At 34.2% G+C, this 19,937-nt stretch overlaps 2 protein-coding genes across 5 annotated transcripts in view; one reads left to right on the forward strand and one right to left on the reverse strand.

Annotated features, from left to right (window-relative positions):
* The window catches only part of LOC126333600 (phosphatidylserine synthase), a 150,191-nt gene extending 140,421 nt beyond the window's left edge, over positions 1-9,770 (forward strand). Inside the window, exon 9 of one of the 3 annotated variants that reach the window (XR_007564301.1) lies at positions 2,268-2,344. Coding sequence is in view for 2 of the 3 variants with exons in the window: in XM_049996749.1 (XP_049852706.1) it covers positions 2,268-2,371 (104 nt within the window). In the remaining variant the exon portion in view is untranslated. Of the gene's footprint in view, positions 1-2,267 lie in introns of all 3 variants that reach the window. The other 2 variants (XM_049996749.1, XM_049996750.1) reach the window with 2 other exon arrangements.
* A 135-nt stretch (positions 9,771-9,905) lies between these two features.
* LOC126333672 (uncharacterized protein KIAA0513) overlaps positions 9,906-19,937 on the reverse strand; it is a 285,554-nt gene continuing 275,522 nt past the window's right edge. For both annotated transcript variants that reach the window (XM_049996755.1, XM_049996756.1), the window contains exons 8-9: positions 17,877-17,971; positions 9,906-10,180 (exon numbers count right to left, since the gene is read on the reverse strand). In XM_049996755.1, the coding sequence (XP_049852712.1) occupies positions 10,116-10,180; positions 17,877-17,971 (160 nt within the window). In that variant the 3' untranslated portion in view covers positions 9,906-10,115. The remainder of the gene's footprint in view (positions 10,181-17,876; positions 17,972-19,937) is intronic.

The following is a 19,937-nucleotide window of genomic DNA, read 5'->3' on the forward strand; positions in this document are numbered from 1 at the left end:
GACCCACCTTCTAAAAGAAGTAGAAACAAAATGGCTCTAAGCACTATGTGGCTTAAGTAGAAACGTTTCAATAAATATGAACTTATTGTTTGGCCTGGGCAAATGCAGGAGAGTTAACACAAGAATAACGTCCTAGTTACTGGGTTTCAGATGAGTGGTGGAATCAAAATTGCAACTATGAATAAATAACGATACCTATGAATATTTGGGTCTCTTTCGAAGATGATAATTGTTGCATATAACTGTAAAACAAAGCACATCAACAATATTTCCTCGTTTTTAAATCTAAACTAAATGGGGAAAAAAGTATCTTCAGCATCATTAACACAAATGCAGTTTCACTGCTAACTTACACTTTTGGCCTCATTAAGTGGACAGAAATACAGTGGAAAATGTGGTATTTCCTTAAAGCACGGCATCCATAATACTACATCAGTTTTTGATAGGCTAACTGTACTACTTGAGATAGCATGTAGAGGGTAACAGATATTGAGTAGCTTCACAAAAAGCAGTGTTGGAGTCTTAAGCAGTAATTTTATAACTCTCCAGTCCATAAAGCAATAGTGTGTGCAAACATTAATGGCATATCACTCAATCTGGCAGAAACATCTATATCAGTCCCAAGATCTAAGATAGAACTAATTTACACCAAAATAATAGACTGGCTTAGACAAGAGCTGCACAAGAAACAAGCAAATGAACATAAAAGGTAATGTCAGTTTGTAAGCATCAAACAACTGGTTGATGTATACTTGTTTGTGTGCAGAAACTGCAAAACTCTGACTGCAACACAAGATTAGATCAGATCATTGCAATGAGGAACTACCAGAAAAGTGTTCTGAAAGAGCATGAAATGGATTATAGCTGTAAGGTTTGTGGCACTCAAAATTATACATCATACATTATGTATGGCTGTAAAACTTGGGCTCACACAGACTAATTGAAAAGGTATGGTATGAGCAAGGGCACCTGCATGATAGCTTGTAAGGTAGGGGTGGGGAGCTACACCTGGTGACACTGTTATAGACAACAGGAATTTCAAAGTATACTGGAACTGCAGTATAATGGTACCACAATCCAGTGCAATACACCAGACACGAGTAATAAATAAACCTGAGCAAGCCTACAGGACATAAAACTGCATGCAGAATAGTTCACCAGGCTCTTGGAGATCATAGTCAGTGATAACTTGTTATTTAAACTGTTACATGTCAGTATCATGTAAAACTGATAAATAATAATGATGTACAGTCTGAGGTGATAAAAATTTTCACACATTGTTGTATATTATTGTTCAGCATCTCACTGGACCTCATTGGGTGATTAAAGTCATAAAAACATCTGAATACATATAATTTCCGCATGATGTGCATTGAATAAAAGTCTCTGTGGCACATGCACAATTATTTTGCTTAGTAGTCATCGGAAAACACATTTGTAAAACATCCGTATAGTGTTAATTTTAATGAATAAGAAGTCTTGAAGTACTGGATCCAGTAATTGATTATGAACAAAGCAGTGAATCATTGCATCAGCTTGTTTGTGCAAATCCTCTTGATTTTTCTGAAGTGAAGGGTGATTTTACAGGAAAGTTCCTCACTTGAAGGACAAGAAGAGGAAGAAGAAAAATCATTCACAAACTTGTATAGTGATTTATAGAATATATTACTTTCACCAAATGCAGAAAATGAATAAGCTGACTTCACGAACTATTTCTTGAACATAAGCATATGTTTAAAAATTAGAAGTTCTGCTTACATTGTGCTTTTGCAGCATACAAACAGACATGGCCATATACAGCGCCGCTTATATCTGTGTAATGTATTCTAAAACACGTTAAAACTTTTCAGTATAATATCCCATCTGACCATGCAAGTGTAGTGAAGTTTTAGTAATGTATGTATTCCACCTCCACCTCCCCCCCCCCCCCCCCCCCCCAAAAAAAAAAAAATATCTCCTTCTTTCTATATGTTTAACCTCTGTTTTACTTCACCTTTTGCTAGGATGGAAAATTTATCAAAAAATAAGAGTAGGTAGAAAAGTGATTCTCAGTGATCTCACATATCGAATGAGAGAGTTTGAGGCTTTCTGCATCCACCCCCTCGCCTTTTTCTCCCATGGGACTGCAATTAGGCAATTCCTGCAGTCCTTAATTTACTTTTAGTTACATACACTTATAAACCCTCATGTTTCAATTTAAAACAAAAAAAAAAAAAAACAACACCATTTCTTCATGTGACAGATAACAAGTCGTCTTTCTTTTTCAGGCACTACTACAAACTGTCCAAAGTTCCCATGGGATTTAAAGAGACGTGCTGTAGTATCCCGTGAGTCTCAGACGCCTGACACACACAGTCGCGCATCTTTGTGAATTAACAGATCGTCTGTGTTATAAACAGTGTGTGTCAGGTTTGTGGAGCCAGTTCCACATGTGTGTGTGTTGTAAATACATTAGAATACAGAATGTTAAATGCAGGTGAATATTTTTCTGATGTCTGTAAATTTGTGCAATTTTGTAGATTATTTATTAGACTTGATGTATAGTTCCTTAATGTTGCTGTTGAAGTGTAGGAAATGTCTTCAGTCAGAGTTTCTGCCTAAGAGTTTGAAATGGAATTGGGATATACCTTTTAGAAAATGGTTTTGATCTCATTTGTTTCCCTCGTATTTCATGAATTATATTTGTATGTAATCCATAATGTTGATAACAACATACTAAGTCAGATTTATCAAAAGTTTTATGGTTGACACATTATAATATGTTAACATGCTACATTTTTTCAATGATTTCTTTGCATTATCAATATATTCCACTTGTTTGGACTTAGTATGTTACTCCTCTCTCTCTCTCTCTCTCTCTCTCTCTCTCTCTCTCTCTCTCCCTCCCTCCCTCCCTCCCTCCCTCCCTCCCTCCCTCCCTCCCTCCCTCCCTCCCTCCCTCCCTCCCTCCCTCCCCCTACTGTGTGTGTGTGTGTGTGTGTGAGAGAGAGAGAGGGGGGGGGGGGGGGTGGCGAGAGGTTGAGTTAAAGTGTAGATGCAGGCAAATCAAACTTTATGTTACATTAGTGTGACTAATGAGGACAAGCCATAATTCTTTTACAGAGTACAAACAAAGTAGCATGTTTTTTTCTGACAACAGTAATAGAGTTTTTCATTGCTTTCAGGATAGTGTAAATAGCTAAACCTGTATGCCTGTTACAGGTTTTAAGACTTACTAACTCAGCATAGCCGCCTTGCTACATCTTTATAAATTGTTGATACTTTGACAAGTTCTGCAGGGATACTGTTTTAGCCTAAACATATCTCAGTGACATTATTTGTTTTGTGCATATTATTGAGTTTGGTTTGTTTGTTTTAATTTTGTACTGTCTTCCATAAAACACAGAATTAAGATTATTGAGAATATTTGCTAAATTATGTTCAGTACTTGTTGTACGTGAATGTGTGGGTATATTTTGTCAATACTTAAATTTAGCAGCTTTTTATACTATCGAGAATGAAAAGGCAGCCTAACTATTTTTGGAAAAATATTTTTTGTAACACATAATTTATATTTTTCATTTGTATTGATCTTTATAAATTGCATTATTGAAATGGATGTAATTGTCTAAAATTGTCACGTGGAAGCAAGATCTTTTGCTTGTTGTTGTAGTTTTGTCTAGACAGTAGGTCTGCAGCTATTGAATTCTCATGCACAAGTGAGGTTCAGCACAAAAACGTTATCTTCAGCTTGGAAACTGTCTAAAGACTGTTTATAAATTATTGTATGCATTATGAGCATTTCTAGTAGAAGAGTTTCTGTGTTTCATAAACAACACAGAATTATGGGATGCTTATGTATGTGTTACATGATATGCAGCTTACTTTATGTCTCTGATGAGAGGATTAGTGAATATGGATATTTTCATGTGTCTTGTACAACTTTGCGAATACTCTTATCACATTGTTACATATATATCCTTTGTGTATGTTCAAGCTAATGAAGATCTTGATCATTGTTATCCATGCTTTTATGTATTGCATATTTCTATTATGTCTTCCTGATAACAAGATCTTGGTCAATGTAATCTGCAAACAATGCATTATCTCTCATCTGATTCACTGGTCCAGGAAACATTATATATTTCTTTCAAAATAAGTATCTCTTACATGATTAAAGACCTTGATGAGCTTTCCCACAAGAGCAGTACTTCTAGCTTAATATGTGCAAATATACATAGTTTTAATTGCATTTTTTAAGTTTCCTAGTAATAATTATAATTACAGGTCAACCAATACTCTGTGGCAGCAATCTATGCATTATACTTGACTGGTATAATTGGGAGGGGAAATGGCAGGGGTGGGAGAGCTGTGATTCATAACAACGTAACTCGTGTCAAATTAATTTTTCTAGAAAAATGCTCATTTATTTCCACAGAAAACTTAATTCGTTGTGATCAGATCAAGTTTGGCCCAGAGAAAGTGAATGAGAGTAATAGGTTACAGAGACTTTTGTTATTGGATATTATTTACAGACCAACAGCAACATTTTTGATAGACGTATACACAGCAAAGCATGAATAGCTGTAATTTTTCTCCACAGTCTCACTAAAAGTGCCTCATGGAGGACCTACATTTGTCTAATAATGTTGTTGACTGTACAGTAACTTCATTTGTATTACTACCATATCCTATGCCTCTCAGGAAAGTATAATAAAACAGACGAATACTCTTTTAATTGATATGGGAATATTTGCCATATACTTTTATGGCACAAAATCTAACAGCATGGTCATGTAAAGTATTTCGTAAGGCAGACCTCTCTCAGAGTGTACTGTACAGTCAGGATTTCACAGACTACCTTTAATATTCTTCTTCTTATCTTTCGCTTAGTATTAGAGTCATTCACATACTAATATCGGTGCTTTTTTAATTAATTACACAGTACACAATTTCCTTAAAGCCTCAGAACAAAATTATTTCATTCAAAACATAAGTAATCCATTTTTGTTAGGAATCCATGTTATAATGGTACATGTTGTTGTATAGTGTAACTAATAAGATAGACTCTTATGAAAAGTTCTTCTGAAAGGTAATAGAGTAAACATCATTTTCATTATAAATATTTTTAAACAGTATCCATTCTTTGTCTTTACAGTATCAACATCTCATTCCATGTTTTGCAGGTATCCTTACATTGGGCATCCGAGTTGTGTAAAATTATGTATTGTATATGGATCACAAAACAAACCCTTTTTTCCTCATGCCACCTAATAACCACCATTTACATTTTTCTCATTGAACTTGAAGCTAAGATACACCTCACTTGATTATCTCCTTGTGAAAAATGTTTGCTTTCTTGGAGTTTTTATTTATCTTTGTGTCATTAAGAGAGCAGCACAGAATTTTCCAGAAATGTTGTCCAGGACTCCTACACATTTCACTCCCACTTCAGTTGCCATTTACCCTGACCAAAAAAAAGCACACAGTTACCTGCTAACATCTGTGGTTTTTTTCTGGAGCAAAGAAAAAAAAGAAGTATGAGTCCTGTTTTCTTCATTAGACACCACTTAGTACAAACAAGACTCTGTTGCGAAATGAGCCTCAGTTTCCAAATGTGTGCATGTCAGCTTTATTTTTCCTGTTTTGTAGTTTCATCATAAGTATAGGTGGACCTGAGCCTTGTAATCCTGTGATCAAGTTCATAGTCACAGTTTGTATCCAGGAAGTAAAAGGGAGAAATATGATTTCTTAGTGTTTTGTAAAATATAACACTTGCACTATGAAACTAACAACATGCCTTTTTAAAGAGGAAAGAAATCTACTTATGTCATTGTGACTCTTGTGTGCAATTGCTGTTTCCACAAGATTAGACAAAAACTTATGTTTCTAATGTGTTACTGACCTCAAGTGTAATTAATTAGTTCCACTGTATTTAATTTAAGAATTTGTGATATAGTGTTAATGGAACACATAATGCTTGAAGAAATGCTAAATATGATATTCCATATGTTAAATGTGTATAGCAATTCTGAATAAATGCTAGTCTTCTAATTTATATTTGCATAATCAAAACATCAGATTTGTGTACTGTAAACAAGAGTGTACTACATTTGGTGGTGTAAGCTGACTGTTCATGTTTAGCTTCATATAAAAAAATTGTCGTTATTGAGTTACTCTGTATGGATTTAATGTCTCTTTTGGAAAATGTACTTAAGTCATCATGGAGCAAAGTTTATTGTTATATGCACCCAAAAACTGTCTGAAGCATTGTCCTGATAGTTAAAAGCAGAATTGGTTTGTGATTAAGCTCCATTGTCAGTAATACAATTATGAAATGTGTCCTCAGGGAGTTGCTATGTTTAACTGTTTGTTTTGCATAAGGGGAAAATATATCACATTCAGTAATTCAGAACTTGTAGCAATCTGTTAGACCTCATTCCCACAACAGTTAAAAAGTCATGAAATTATGGTGTCTTTCATAAAAGACGGGAGTATACAGTTGTGGTCTATGTATTTTGACTCTTAGATTTGCTTCATTGGTGTATACCTATATTCAAAATGTTTGGCAACCTATGGAGTGCATCTGTAAATTGATTCATTATTATATAATATCGAGTAGTAAGATGGTTAGTTTTCTAGTATTATTGTAAGTTAAAAGCTGATGAACTTAGTGAATTGTTTTGGATGGCAGCTATGAAGAGGTGTGTATCTTAGATAAAACCACTCAATTTTGAAAATGTGGAGACTTAATAACTAATAAATGTTACTTAGTGCAGCATCAGATTTTAAGACTGTTAAAATATATTTATTTCATTATGAAAAGCTATCAACCATAACAAGAAACGCAGAAATTGTCACAGAAACATAATTAAGTTCATTTGTAGCTGTTTCCACGCTAGTGGAAGAGTTTCAGTATCTGTGACGTACTTCAGTACAAGACCATTTGAATTTGGAGTATACAGTGAAATTAAACAAAATATTTAAACACAAAAGGGAATATTTATGTATCATTGTATATTAATAATGTTTCATTCATCTTCTGTGTGTAATATCTCATGCAAGCTGCAGTATTTTCATGTAGCAATTATAATTTGATCAGAAATCTGATGCCTAGAGAGTCAGGTATATCTGTTTTTGTTTTGCTCAATTAATGAATCAGAAAATTTTTTGCCCTTACACACACTTCTGTTTGCTATATCATATATGTCTGTACAGAACTATTTGTGTTTATTTAATCTTGCAATCTAAGGTTAAGCGTTACAGAATGTTGAAAGAGAAGGATGGTGCAAGATGTGCTTTCATATCTGACATTAGCATGGGTGTCTTGAATTTGTTAGAAAACTTTTATATTTTAAAAAATATCAGGCAGTTATACATATTTATTGAAGAACTGCATTTTGCACAACATTTTTCCTTTTGTTCCAACATAATTTTTATTATATAACAGTTATTAATTACATCACTGAGTTCTTTGTAAATGCAGTCAAAATCTAAAAGTAAATTAGTTTGCTAGAATGGTAACTGTCTGTATATATCTTTCAAAAATCTATGGCCGGAGATAAGTAAGAAGAAATGGAGAAAATGACATTGGCAAAATGATTTAACAATGTGTGTGCAAAAATTTTAGGCAGTGGCCTGTTGTGAATAATAATGCCACATTTAAAGTAGTTGAGCGAAAATAATAGAATCTAGACAAAGACAATAGGGTTCAGAATTAGTGTCAGTGCAATTAGTAGCTGAGGAAAGGATAAATCTTATTAATGCAAACTCAAACACACAGACTTGGTGCAATAAAATATGTGAGAGAAAGCCAGTGGGAAAGAGTTAATTTTGTAACAACTTAATTAACAGTTTAAGTAATTTGATAAACAGATGTCCAATCTGTGTCAGTTGCTTGAGATTTCGCTGTTTGAATACTCCCTAAAACATCTTTCACTAAAATTTTTTCCTCACACTCAAATTTTATATCTGTTTAGTGAAGTTCAGAGTGAAATAAAATATTCAGCAATTTTTAAATTTATTTTTAGCATACAGTTATCATGCTGTTATTATTTTCATTGCAATTTCAGTGAAGTAATGGTTAATTTTAAATGCTGTTTGCTGTGAAAGTTTCATAACTGTCATTCTTTATCATAATTTCAGTTTACAAACACCTTCTTTTCCTATCGTGAAGCAGGTTGTCTGATTCATATTTGGGACACCCTCAGTTACAAATAGGGAATACCCATCTAGTGCCTTTTTACCTTTTATTTTCTTCTTTTTAAAAAGTTTGTCTACTCATACATATCCATGATAAATGTAATAGAGAATAAATCTAGTTTCATCAAGTTTTAATAAATTACGTCTAACTTTACTTTCCTCTTACCACAATTAGCTCTGTAACATAATCCAAAAAGTTAATGGTATGAACAATCTCTGTTGGTACTTTCATTTTGTGATTCAAAAAATAGTTCCTGTGCAGTTGAATCCAGTGTATCTCAGTTATATTCCGCGTATTAACGCCTAAAATTTACAGAAATTTTATTATAGCAAACCATTCATCATAAATATGACTGTGAATGAAGGGCTGGGTTTCAGTGCTGTTAAAAAGCATCAAGGATCAGATTATGATGTCAGCATGACACAACAGTAGATCTTAAGTGACAAAGAATTTGATGTTAACATAAATTTAAGATAGCATTGACTGAGGACGTTACTTCAAGTATAGGAGAGGAAGCAGATGATTTCCCTACAGTTGAGAGTGGTATCTGCAATCTGATATTTTACAAGTCAAGAGGTTAAATTAACCTGCCTCTTTACTAGTTAATATTCTTGAGCTACTTTATTTTTCTTTTATCGGTGATGTTTCCGAATACCAATTTATGCCCAGTTCTTTTGCTACAGCATAATGTGCATCACACCATCTTTGATAGTGAAATACAAATACTGAAAATATAGTGCAGTTAACTTAAAAAACTGAAAGAGTATTAAAGTCTATAAGTCTTACATTATTTTAAAATAAAGTTACTTCATGCACTGATAAACGTCCTTCACTGTTTTGTACAATTTTTTTAAAAATAAGGTGTTAAACCTCTTGTGGACAGAGTAACAGTTCAGTTGGGCTTTATTTTATAATTTTTACAAATATGTCACATGCAGTGAGAGTTTACATAAAATACTGACATTATCTTTGCGATATTTCACAGAAGAAATCAGTTTTATTCATATTTTATCAAAATTACTCTTTCTATTTTTTATTATAAAAAATAGCTAAGGGCAAATGATTCCACTTTACAGTAACCTGAACTTCAAATATGAAAGTTCTTGGAGAATTCACAAGATCATAAATGTGTTTAAATGTTTGTAAGAGTAATGAGCTACTTTAATGAAGACTGTGTTATTACTATTATTATTATCATTATTACTGTTGTAAAACACTACAAAAATTTGAGTTCTGCTGTTTGATAAAGTCTGCTGTTTAACATGATGATAATGCAGATCGTAGAAAATAAAAGTTACATATACTTGATCTGAATTTAATGAGCACTTAAATATTGTCATTTTAATGTATATATATATGTAAATAACTTACTCTTTCAGTGTAACTGTATTGTTTTTGTGATAAAAGAGTACAAAAATGTTTTACCTTATAACAATGATTTATATAGAAGTGGCAGATTAGCGAGATCTTCAGAAATGCTTTTAAAAGTCGTAATAAAATTTAAAAGTCAATGAGTTTTGCTTGAAGTTATTGTTTTTTCTGTAAAACACTTTCTTCCATGGAAAAATAAAACTTCTTTATTTGTGAATCAGTCTTATTATTGTTTGTAATATTGCTTCAGTTATTGCGAACATTCCTTTGAATATATCTTATTTAAATACATGTGACTATTTCCTTGAATAAAATTATTTTTTTAATGATATTTTGAAAATCGATCATGATCTTTACCTCTTACATACGAACAGACTTGTAAATTTATTGTTATCTACAAAAAAGAAGTTAGCCCTAGTCATTGTAAGGCCTTTCCGACAGGTTGTATCTTTTTCCTCATAAGATGATAATGTTGTCCATTAACACACATCTAGTTACATTCATTCTTGCAGATATGTTTGTGCAGTCACGTATTACTGACTTGTGTATGTTGATACTTATGCTATCGCCAAGGATCTGTTTCCTTATACATCCTTTCAATGTTGTCACGTAACATCTTCTCTTGATCTGAAATTTAAAAAAAAATTGACCATAGAAAGATCAATATTTAATATATTACTTGTTTCATTGAAAAATCTAATATGAAAAGATAATCAACAAATTTTATTTGTTGTTCAATTTACCGTAATTGTCGAAGGAAAGCTGTGCATTTGTCATTGTCTGCGTGGTAACAAGAGAAATTGGTGACTTACATAAAAGTGTGAAAAATAGTAGACAATACTTAAAAACAAACACCTGCTGCTGGCATCAAAATGTTCATCTTTGTAATAATCATAGAATACTGATCTATATGTAAATATATTATATTTCATGCTTTCACAAAAAAACTTGAAAATAAAAATAAAAAATTGAAAAAGTAAAAAGGGTCGGACGTTTTGTGAAGCTATTTGTTAAAAACAAGAAGTGAAATAGATTAGAGAGACTTATGATGTGCCTCCTTTGCTGCATCTGATTTCAAGTGTCATTAAAAGTCACATAAAATGTTTCTCTATTGTATTTTATTTCTTACTTTTAGACAAATCATTTCACAACTCATTTGAACATTTTTTAATAAGAATTTTACACCCCAAATGCTTTTTTTGGTTAGTGAAGTACATTTGGAAGGCAGTATACAAAGATCCACTTCATATTCATCACAGTAAGTTAGTCTTAAAACCACCAACAACAGTTTGTAATTTATTATGATTTACTTAGTAACTTTTCCCATACTAGCAAAAAAATGATTAAAAGAAGGGGGAAAACATGAAACTTGTAGGCTCAGCTTTGTATAAACACTGTCAAACATTGAATTGATTTGAATGATATGAGGGGGTAGCAAAAAAAAAAAAAGTGGACATTTTTTAAAAACTTGCATTTTAAGCACAAACCTTCAGTCCCCTGCACAGTACTCTCCACTTGCTATATAATCTTGTCTAATATTGTATTCCTTTTTTCAAAACATTGTTTAAATTCATCTTTTGTGATGCTTGACAGAGCCTCCACCGTTTTTTTTCTTCACCTCAACAACGTCTCTATTCATTCTAGGAAACAAATGAAAATTGCATGGAGCAAGGTCAAGTGAGTATTAGAGATGAGGAACACGGGTCATATCATTTTTGGTCAACAATTGTTGAACAGAGAGGGCTGTGTGAGGAGGGGCATTGTCATGGTGGAAAAACCAGTTGCCTCATTGCCACAAGCTGGGCCACTTGCACTGCACCCTGTTGTGCAATCTTTTAAAATGTCCAGTTAGAAAGCCTGGTTAACTGTCTGACCCTGTGGAATAAACTCTGAATGGACAACTCTTCTCACAGTGAAAAGAAAAAAATAAATTACTATTGTTTTAATGTTTGTTTTCACCTGGCGAGCTTTCTTGAGGTGAGGCAAAATTGGGGTCTTCCACTTGCTTGATTGCTGCTTTGATTCAGGATCATAAACATAGCACCCACCTTCATCAACTGTGATAATGAGAAAAAAGTTTGGATCATTTTGGGACTCTTCTTTCAAAGTACAGTCTACATCCATGCGACCTTATTTTTGTTCAGCAGTTAGCAGTTGTGGCACAGATTTGGTAGCTGACCTTTTTATTTCCAAATCTTCTGTCACAATTCGCTGAACTGAACTGTAAGTCACTCCTGACAGTTACACAATTTCTTCAGTGGTCTGTCGTGGATTTTGTTGATGACTGCATGAATGTTTTCAACATTTTCATGTGTTTGGGCCATGGAATGATGACCAGAATGAAGTCTGTCATCAGCTGACATTTCACAATTTATAAAATGGGAAAACCACTCAAACATTTGAGCTTCCCCTATAGCATTGTCTTTATGCATCAGTTTTAACATTTCTAGAATTTCTGAAACACTTTTTAATTGAAAAAAGCAGGAAAGAACGTAAGACCTACAAGACTGGCAACAATTTACAATCAAAATTTAGTGCAGATTCAGATTTCAATGTGAGATGCTTTTAATAGTTCCCACAACAAAAATCTGTCTTGAAATCGGCAGAAAAGCTGAAGAGATTCTGGCTGTATGCAGAGTACCCCAGGACAAGACATAGTCCATACCTACACTGCATGACAGCAATGGTAATGTTACCAATGACAGTTCTGCTAGAGTGGACTTGCTAAACATGATTTACCAAAATTCTGTTACCAAATAAGATGCAGTAAATATGAAAGATTTTGAATTAAGAATTGACGTTGGTAATTTGCAAGCAGATACGCTCAGTGTAACGAAGCAACTTAATAAAGGCAAGGCATCCTCTCCAGGTTTTTTGCCAGTTGGGTTTCTTTGGAAGCATGCTGATGAATAGCTCCATTTTTAGCAGCCGTATAGAACCACTCACTCAGTGAAACATTCATGTCTAAGGATTGGAAAGTTGTGCAGGAGCCATCAATAAAAGAAAGAAAATAGAGCAATCTCCTGAATTATAGACCCATTTTGTTGTAAGATTTTGGAACATATACATTGTTCCAAAATTGTGGAATACCTCAAAGTAAATGATCTATTGATACACAACCAGTACATAATCAGAAAATATTGTTTTTGTGAAACATGACTGGCTCTAAATTCACACAAAAAATGACAAAGGGCTCTCAAATTGATTCCATATTTCTAGATGTTCAGAAGTCTTTTGACACTGCCTCCCAAGCAGTTTCTAATCAAGTTGTGTGCAAATGGAGATAGTCTCTGTTGTGCAACTGGATTTGTGATTTCCTGTCAAAAAGGTTACAGTTCATAGTAATTGATGAGAAACCAAAGTGATTACTGGGTTTCTCCCAGCATGTGTTGCAGGCCCTCTGCTTTTATTAATCTTTGTGACCAAGTTAGGGAACAACCTGAGCAAGCAAGCTTCTTATACTGTTTGTAGATTATGCTGTAATTTAGCATCTAGTAAAGTCATCAGAAGATGATGACAAATTGCAAATTATTTAGACAAGATATCTGCATGATGAGAAAAATGGCAATTGATTCTAAACAGTAAAAACTGTTATTTTCTCCACAGGAATACTAAAACAAATTTTGTTAAACTTCAGTTACTTGACAGATCTTACAAATTATTTGTGTTAGTGTTTCAAGGCTTTTAATTCAACTAAATACCTAGGTGTTACAATTATAAACAACTTAAAATGGAACCATCACATAGAAACTGTTTTTGCGAAATGTGAACCAGTTTTATTGGTAGGACACTTATAATATGAAACAAAAATGCCAAAGAGACTGCCTGCACTACACTTGTCTGTCCTTTTTTGGAGTATTTCTGTGCAATATGAGATACTCACCAAAAACAATTGTCAGAGAACACTAAAAAAGCTCAGAGAATGGCACATTGCTTTATGCTGTCAGAAAATAGGGGAGATAATGTATTGGATACAATAAGTGAATTGGTATGACAATAATTGAAACAAGGGCGATTTTTAATGCAGAAAGATCTGTTTATGAAATTTCAATCGCCAACTTCCTCCTCCAAATGCCAAAATATTTATTTGATGCCCACCTACATAGGAAGAAATGACCTCATAATGAAATAAGAGGAATCAGAGATAGCGCAGAAAAAGTTGGGGCTACATTTTTCCCACAATCTGTTCAAAAGTGGGGGAAAAAAAAAAAAAAAACTGCATGGGGTTCTGCAAACCCTGTACTAAACAGTTAAGTGTGAACTGCAGAGTAATCATGTGGGTCCAGATGATGAAATTTTCATATGATTTGGTATTGCAGCGTGCAAAATTTAGGAGGCATACTGCCACCTCTGGCAACAACAATGAGCCTAAATGGGCTAGCCATCAAGTGAAACTAAGTTTGGATGGGAGATACGGGTATATCATTCTATGCTGCTTCAACTCTGTGCCATAGTTCATCAACTGAGGTGCCTGGCAAGCAACGGGATGCCAGTCTCTCAGCTACCTGTGACCAGATGTTTTCAGTCGGCAATAGATCTGGAGGATGTGCTGGTCTGGGCAACAGTGGAACACACTTTGGATCAAAGCAGGTCAGGAAAGTACAAGCATGTGCAGTCTTGTCTTATCCTGTTGACAGAAAATATCATGGAGATGTTGAAGACAGGTCACGGCTAATCCTCGAGCAATCATGAAGTGAGGCGCCAGGACCACTTTGGTATCAGTGTATGGGCAGGAATTGTCAGTAACAGACTCATAGGGCCATACACTTTACCAAACAGATTAACAGGGGCTGCGAATCACCATTTTCTACACAATGTATTACCAGTGCTACTGGAGAATGTTAACCTTGCAAAAAGATGACTGCTGTGGTTTATGCATCACGGGACACCATCCCATTTTCTACAGATTGTGTAACAGGACCTCACTACAATGCCTCATGGTGAGAAGGTCTGGTATCATATCCTCCCCATTCACTGGACCTGAATCTGTTGGATTGCTGGCTATGGAGACATTTAAGGGCATTGGCATATGTCCAAGGCATCAATAGTGTGCAGGCATTACAGGAGCATGTGGCCAATGCATGTGACACAAGGCAATTGAGTCAGATGTACTTGAAAGAGTGAATGATCCACTGCAAAGATGTGCTGTAGGATGTGTCAGGATGCATGGTAACCACATGCAGCACTGCCTATAGTTTCTGCTTCTACATGACAGACAGATGATAATGAGATGGAAGATTCACCCATTTCTCAAAAGGTATTGGCTTGTGGACATAGAATTATATGAACTTTTCTTCTACTTTTGACAGTGCTACCTGCTGTAGGAAGATGTAAAACTTTTTCTTAAAGACTCTATATGTCTGGTGCTGGATACAACTTACAAAATCAACATCTCCTTTAAGATTCTCTGTCTTACCATGATGTCATACAATCTTCCTGTATCTCAGCATTTTCCAAGTGTACATCTGCCTATTGTAATTCTTGAACAGTGTGTTTGTTATATATGACTCAAAATATATTGATAAGGTGGTGCTCAGCCACATTGTATGTTGACAGTCGGGTGACATTGGACTGAAGTGTTCAGACTGCTAGATTATGTACAACTCCGAAGCACAGTTTCCCAGTCCAATTTAAAACCCCTGGACATTTTTGTGAGGCACTTTATGAAAAGCTTGCAGTTGAAAAATGTGAGGCCTTAGCACTCAGCTGCAACAAACCAAGTAGTTTTAAGAGTGTTCACCAGTCATTTCTTTGAGCAGTTTTAGAGGAAATTATTTTGATTATTTGTCTTTTAATCATCTTGCTTTCTGATCCGTGTGTGCATCTGTGTAATACTGTTGATAAATGAGATTAAACCAATATCAGCATATAAAAACACAATTTCAGTAATGAAATTCTAATGCATTCTTTTATTAATTATAATATACATATTGTATTATGACATTATTTAGTCACCAGTTTTCAAGTATTTGCTCAGCAATGATTGACTTCTGGGCCAAATAGGAAGTAAACAGTTTTGCACTCTAGAAAGTATATGCTCCTTTTCAAATATACAAAGTTTTGTATAGAAATGAGTAAGTGATATATCTTGAAAATTTAAGTAGTGAAAAATGTAAAAGTAACATTATCATTAATGTAATTAGTAATCTTCAGTAATAAAACTTGACTGCAAATGTTACTGACCAGAATCAGGGCTTCACTATTATGACTGGAGGTATAAAAACTATAACACTCCGGTGCATTCATATCCCAAGTATTGTAATGATTTGATTACTTTATCTTTGTACAATTCGGTTTAACGAGTCACTGTAAACCTATTCATTCTTTTTGCCAGTGATTTCTATATCTGTGTACAGAGAACAGAGGAGGTCATTTGTAGATTTTGTGAATGTTTAACTTAAACCATGAATGGCTAGTTTTAGAGGGTGGACCATAACAAGATAATGGCATATATTCATTGATGGCAATATGCTCAGTACTGATAAGCACTGTCTTGTCATTGAGCATACAAACATGTATCATATTGCCACTCATATTATTATGTCAACAACATTGCTGAATATCCATTACAATGGATTTTTTATGGAAACTGGATGTGGCTGAAAATTAGTATCTTATAAAACATTTTAGTTATTGCTTGTGCTGTGTTATTCATAAGTTAATGCCATGTTAACATTAATGAGAACTGTTGCAAGGATAAACTCCTGCACTTTGTAATGATCCATCCCCAACTTGAGAAGACACCGTTATATTCTTTCAATTACTTTAAGTTATTGTTGAGTCATTTGGGAATGTCGGCAGGAGACCTTATGGGGCAGGTACAGCTGCCAGTCCAAAAACTTTTCTTTCTTCACTAGGATGCTAACCAAGCTTAACATTCTCAACTGATGGATTACCCACAATGGTGAAATGTGCCCTCACTTTTTGAAATGCACTGGAGAGATTTAGGATTTAACCCACTACAATGGCATAAATGCTAATTAGGAACTTTACTCCACCGCTTCTCTTCCCCTAGTTGGCCAAATACCTGTAATGAAAATATCTCCATGATCAGGAACCAGCTACCATTGAATCCTGAGATACCACACAAGCATGTGTTAACAGCTTTGCTCACCAAGATAGATGACTCATTGGTGTGAGTGAGAGGAGAAGGAAAAAGAAAACATGGATGAGCAGTCAGTCAGCTGGCCCTAGCATACTTGACTGTACTGACCCAGCTGAGTACTCATGTGTAGGGGTGCTCAAGTGTCCCACACACAGAATGAGGAGTGAACACAGTGCAATAGGACCTCCTGGAAGGGTAGTGTAACCGCCTTCACCCAATCTGACAGGTACACAATGCCAGCCTAGTATTAAATGAACAGACTCAGGTTCCTTTTCTCCATATTAAACTGAGTTTGTGTTACATATGCTAGATTCAAACAGTAAATTCATTGTATTTCTCATCATTTGTTATATGTATCTCCACATAAAAGCTTTGTTTACCCTTTTAGTTAATGTAATTATTGTAACATTTTCCTATGTAAACACTTTGTCATTTCTGTATCTCATATATGAACTATATGAATAATATCTGTGTAAGTCACACATCATGTTTATCTGTGTTGGCAACATTCGGTTGTCACCTGAAGTTGTCCTGATAATCTAAAAGCTGGTCTGTGACCAAATAAATATAATTTTACAGAACTTTAGGAAGTGTTTTCCTTTTTAACATTACTCTCATATTCTCCCAAGCACCAATAGAAAATTCAGTTAATGTTAATGAAACTTATTTATATTGATCATACTACTCCACTGAAGATGTACACACTTCATTGGATGAGTATCACCGAACACCATATTGCAAGTAAAAGTCTAGAGGCGGCCTTTCCCCAGTGGTGAATATGAATGGTCGATGGTGATGGGGATTATTATTATTATTATTATTATTATTACACACCTGGCAATATAAGGAAACAGAACAACTTTAAAACTTTTGTTCTGGAGAGTTTAATTGAAATGAATTTGTTCCTGCTAATCCAGCTTTCCAGCTGATGTGCCTCCCTCTACACAAATTTGGAGATTTTTATCCCAACAAATAATTTAATGATTCTTTCCTCATGTTCATGACTGGGAGAGCTACTGCTATCATATCTTCACTATTACCTTAAAATTCTGGTTTAGCTGGCCAAAAAAAAAGGGTTATAATTTAATTATATAGATAAAAAATCTGCTCACTAAGTGGTAGCAGAACACACACATAAGTCGACTGATAAATTCTTGAAACAAGTTTTTTTATGAAAAATCACATAGTACATAATTATAAATGATATTTCTTACTAACCTTCCCGCAGATTAGCAATTATGCACTGTTTCCTTAGAAATTCATAACATAGTTCTTTACTTAATCCAAATGCATGCATGTTACAAGTGAATGTCCTGAAAGAGAAATAAAGGTTATTATTATCAAAGAACTGAATGTTGTTCCTGAAAAATGAAATTTATAAGCCAGTGTTAATTAGTCATTTGTACAACAACACAGTGAACTACAGTAGTGATAATAACTTAATATTTTATGTGGCAGAAGACAAGTATTTGCTGACTACAACATGAAGGATAAAGATCTATTTCACAATATCTTTCTTATCTAGTAGATTCACTTTGTGTACTTGAAAACCAGTCACTTTTATCTGTCTGTTATGATGCTTTGATTCAAATTGGACACTCATTTGTTGAGTTAAATTTCAATTAAATACATTGTCTGGTATTGTGAATGAGTGCTTCCTTAATTCAGTCAGCTCTCTTACACTTTTACTTTGCCTCTAACATCATTCTTCCTGTTGTCGAGCTTCTTGTAGCCTAAAATGAAACTATGGTACCTTTTACAACATTATATGTTTCTATTAATTTACATTCACACCATTGTGTTCCTGTTTCATAATGGTAATATAGTGTGCCTATATAATCTCCGTATAATTACTTAAAAGGCCAAAACCAGTTGTGAAGAAAAGGTTTAAATGAAGTGTGGGATAAGTTGAAAAACGCTGCATTCATTTCATAATAAGATCAGCTCCCAGCCTTTTCATTCCTCACCTTTCCTCCTGCCCCTCCCCCTCCTGTCAACCCTCTCTCTCAATACAATTGTTAAGACACTGTATCTGTTCTTGGAAGAAGCTGGTACAAATTGTGTATTAGCTGCTACAATGGCTTTTCTTTTGATTTCTTAAATAACTTATGTGAAATCAGAGAATGCTTATGACTGATTGCTTCCTGTATTTATACTGAAAAGAGCTGATGTAGTAAGTGCTGATAGAGGAATGTGATGACCCCCCTCCCTCCTGTGGTGTGTGTGGTGTTGGGGAGGGGAAATACCAATGCACCAAACTTTCAATTACCAAAAATCTTTCAATTCATATTCATATCAACATTTCTATTTCTTGGTTCTCCACTGTAAAGTTTCAATACCAGATAAAATGTCACTTTTCTGCCTGTTTAGTGTGATTATCAGTTTATTTTCATAGCTTTGACCAAAGGTGTACAAAATTCATTTATTCAGAGACTCATCTGCGGTGATTCTTAAGCTTATGGTTGCTAATTATGTATGTCTGTGTCCAACCTGTTGGAGGTTCTTCTTCAGCATATCTGTTTTATTACATTTAATATGACTGTGCTTTTTCTTTTGGTTTTGTTAATATAAAATGACTGTACTTTTGATTAATGAACTGTTTTGTTATCCAGAAAACAATTTAAAAAAAACCAGTACATTTTATTAATGCAATAACAACTTACCTTTGATGTAAGAATGCTATGCTCTCAAGCACATGGCTACCCAGTACACCAAGCCTTGAAATGTAGTGGTGAATGACCTTTTTGTTATGCACTTAATATATTGTCAGCTCAAAAAACTTTTAAAGTGTTCAAACTGTCAGTAACTGAAATATACTATACTAAATTCTGTGAAAAATTCCAGTTGTGAATTGAGCAAAAATAAATTGATTAACTTATAGAGATTCTCAACAGAAATGGCTCTTCATCATAATTCATCTATTAAAGATACTTTCATGGCACTTGAACAAGTTAACTGTCTCAGCTGTTGTTTTTCACTTTCAAGGCACCAACTGCTATACTGCACTCAAACATGCATGTATAATCATTTATTTCCATCAATAAATTATATAAATATTCTTTCCTTGTGCAGTTTTGTTCTAAATAAAACATTCTAATGTAGAAAGTGATAACTGACAGAAGTAAGGCATGAACAGTGTGAAACACCTGTGTCAATAAACTTTGACTGACGTTCGCCACCAACATGAGAAAGAATGTTGTAGTTAGAGCAAATCGTAAAAGTTGTCAAAAGATGATAACTTTAAAGCCTCTGTAATCTTCTCAAATGTGTGTGATGAGC

This window comes from Schistocerca gregaria, chromosome 2 (genome assembly GCF_023897955.1).
Source record: "Schistocerca gregaria isolate iqSchGreg1 chromosome 2, iqSchGreg1.2, whole genome shotgun sequence".
NCBI lineage: Eukaryota > Metazoa > Arthropoda > Insecta > Orthoptera > Acrididae > Schistocerca > Schistocerca gregaria.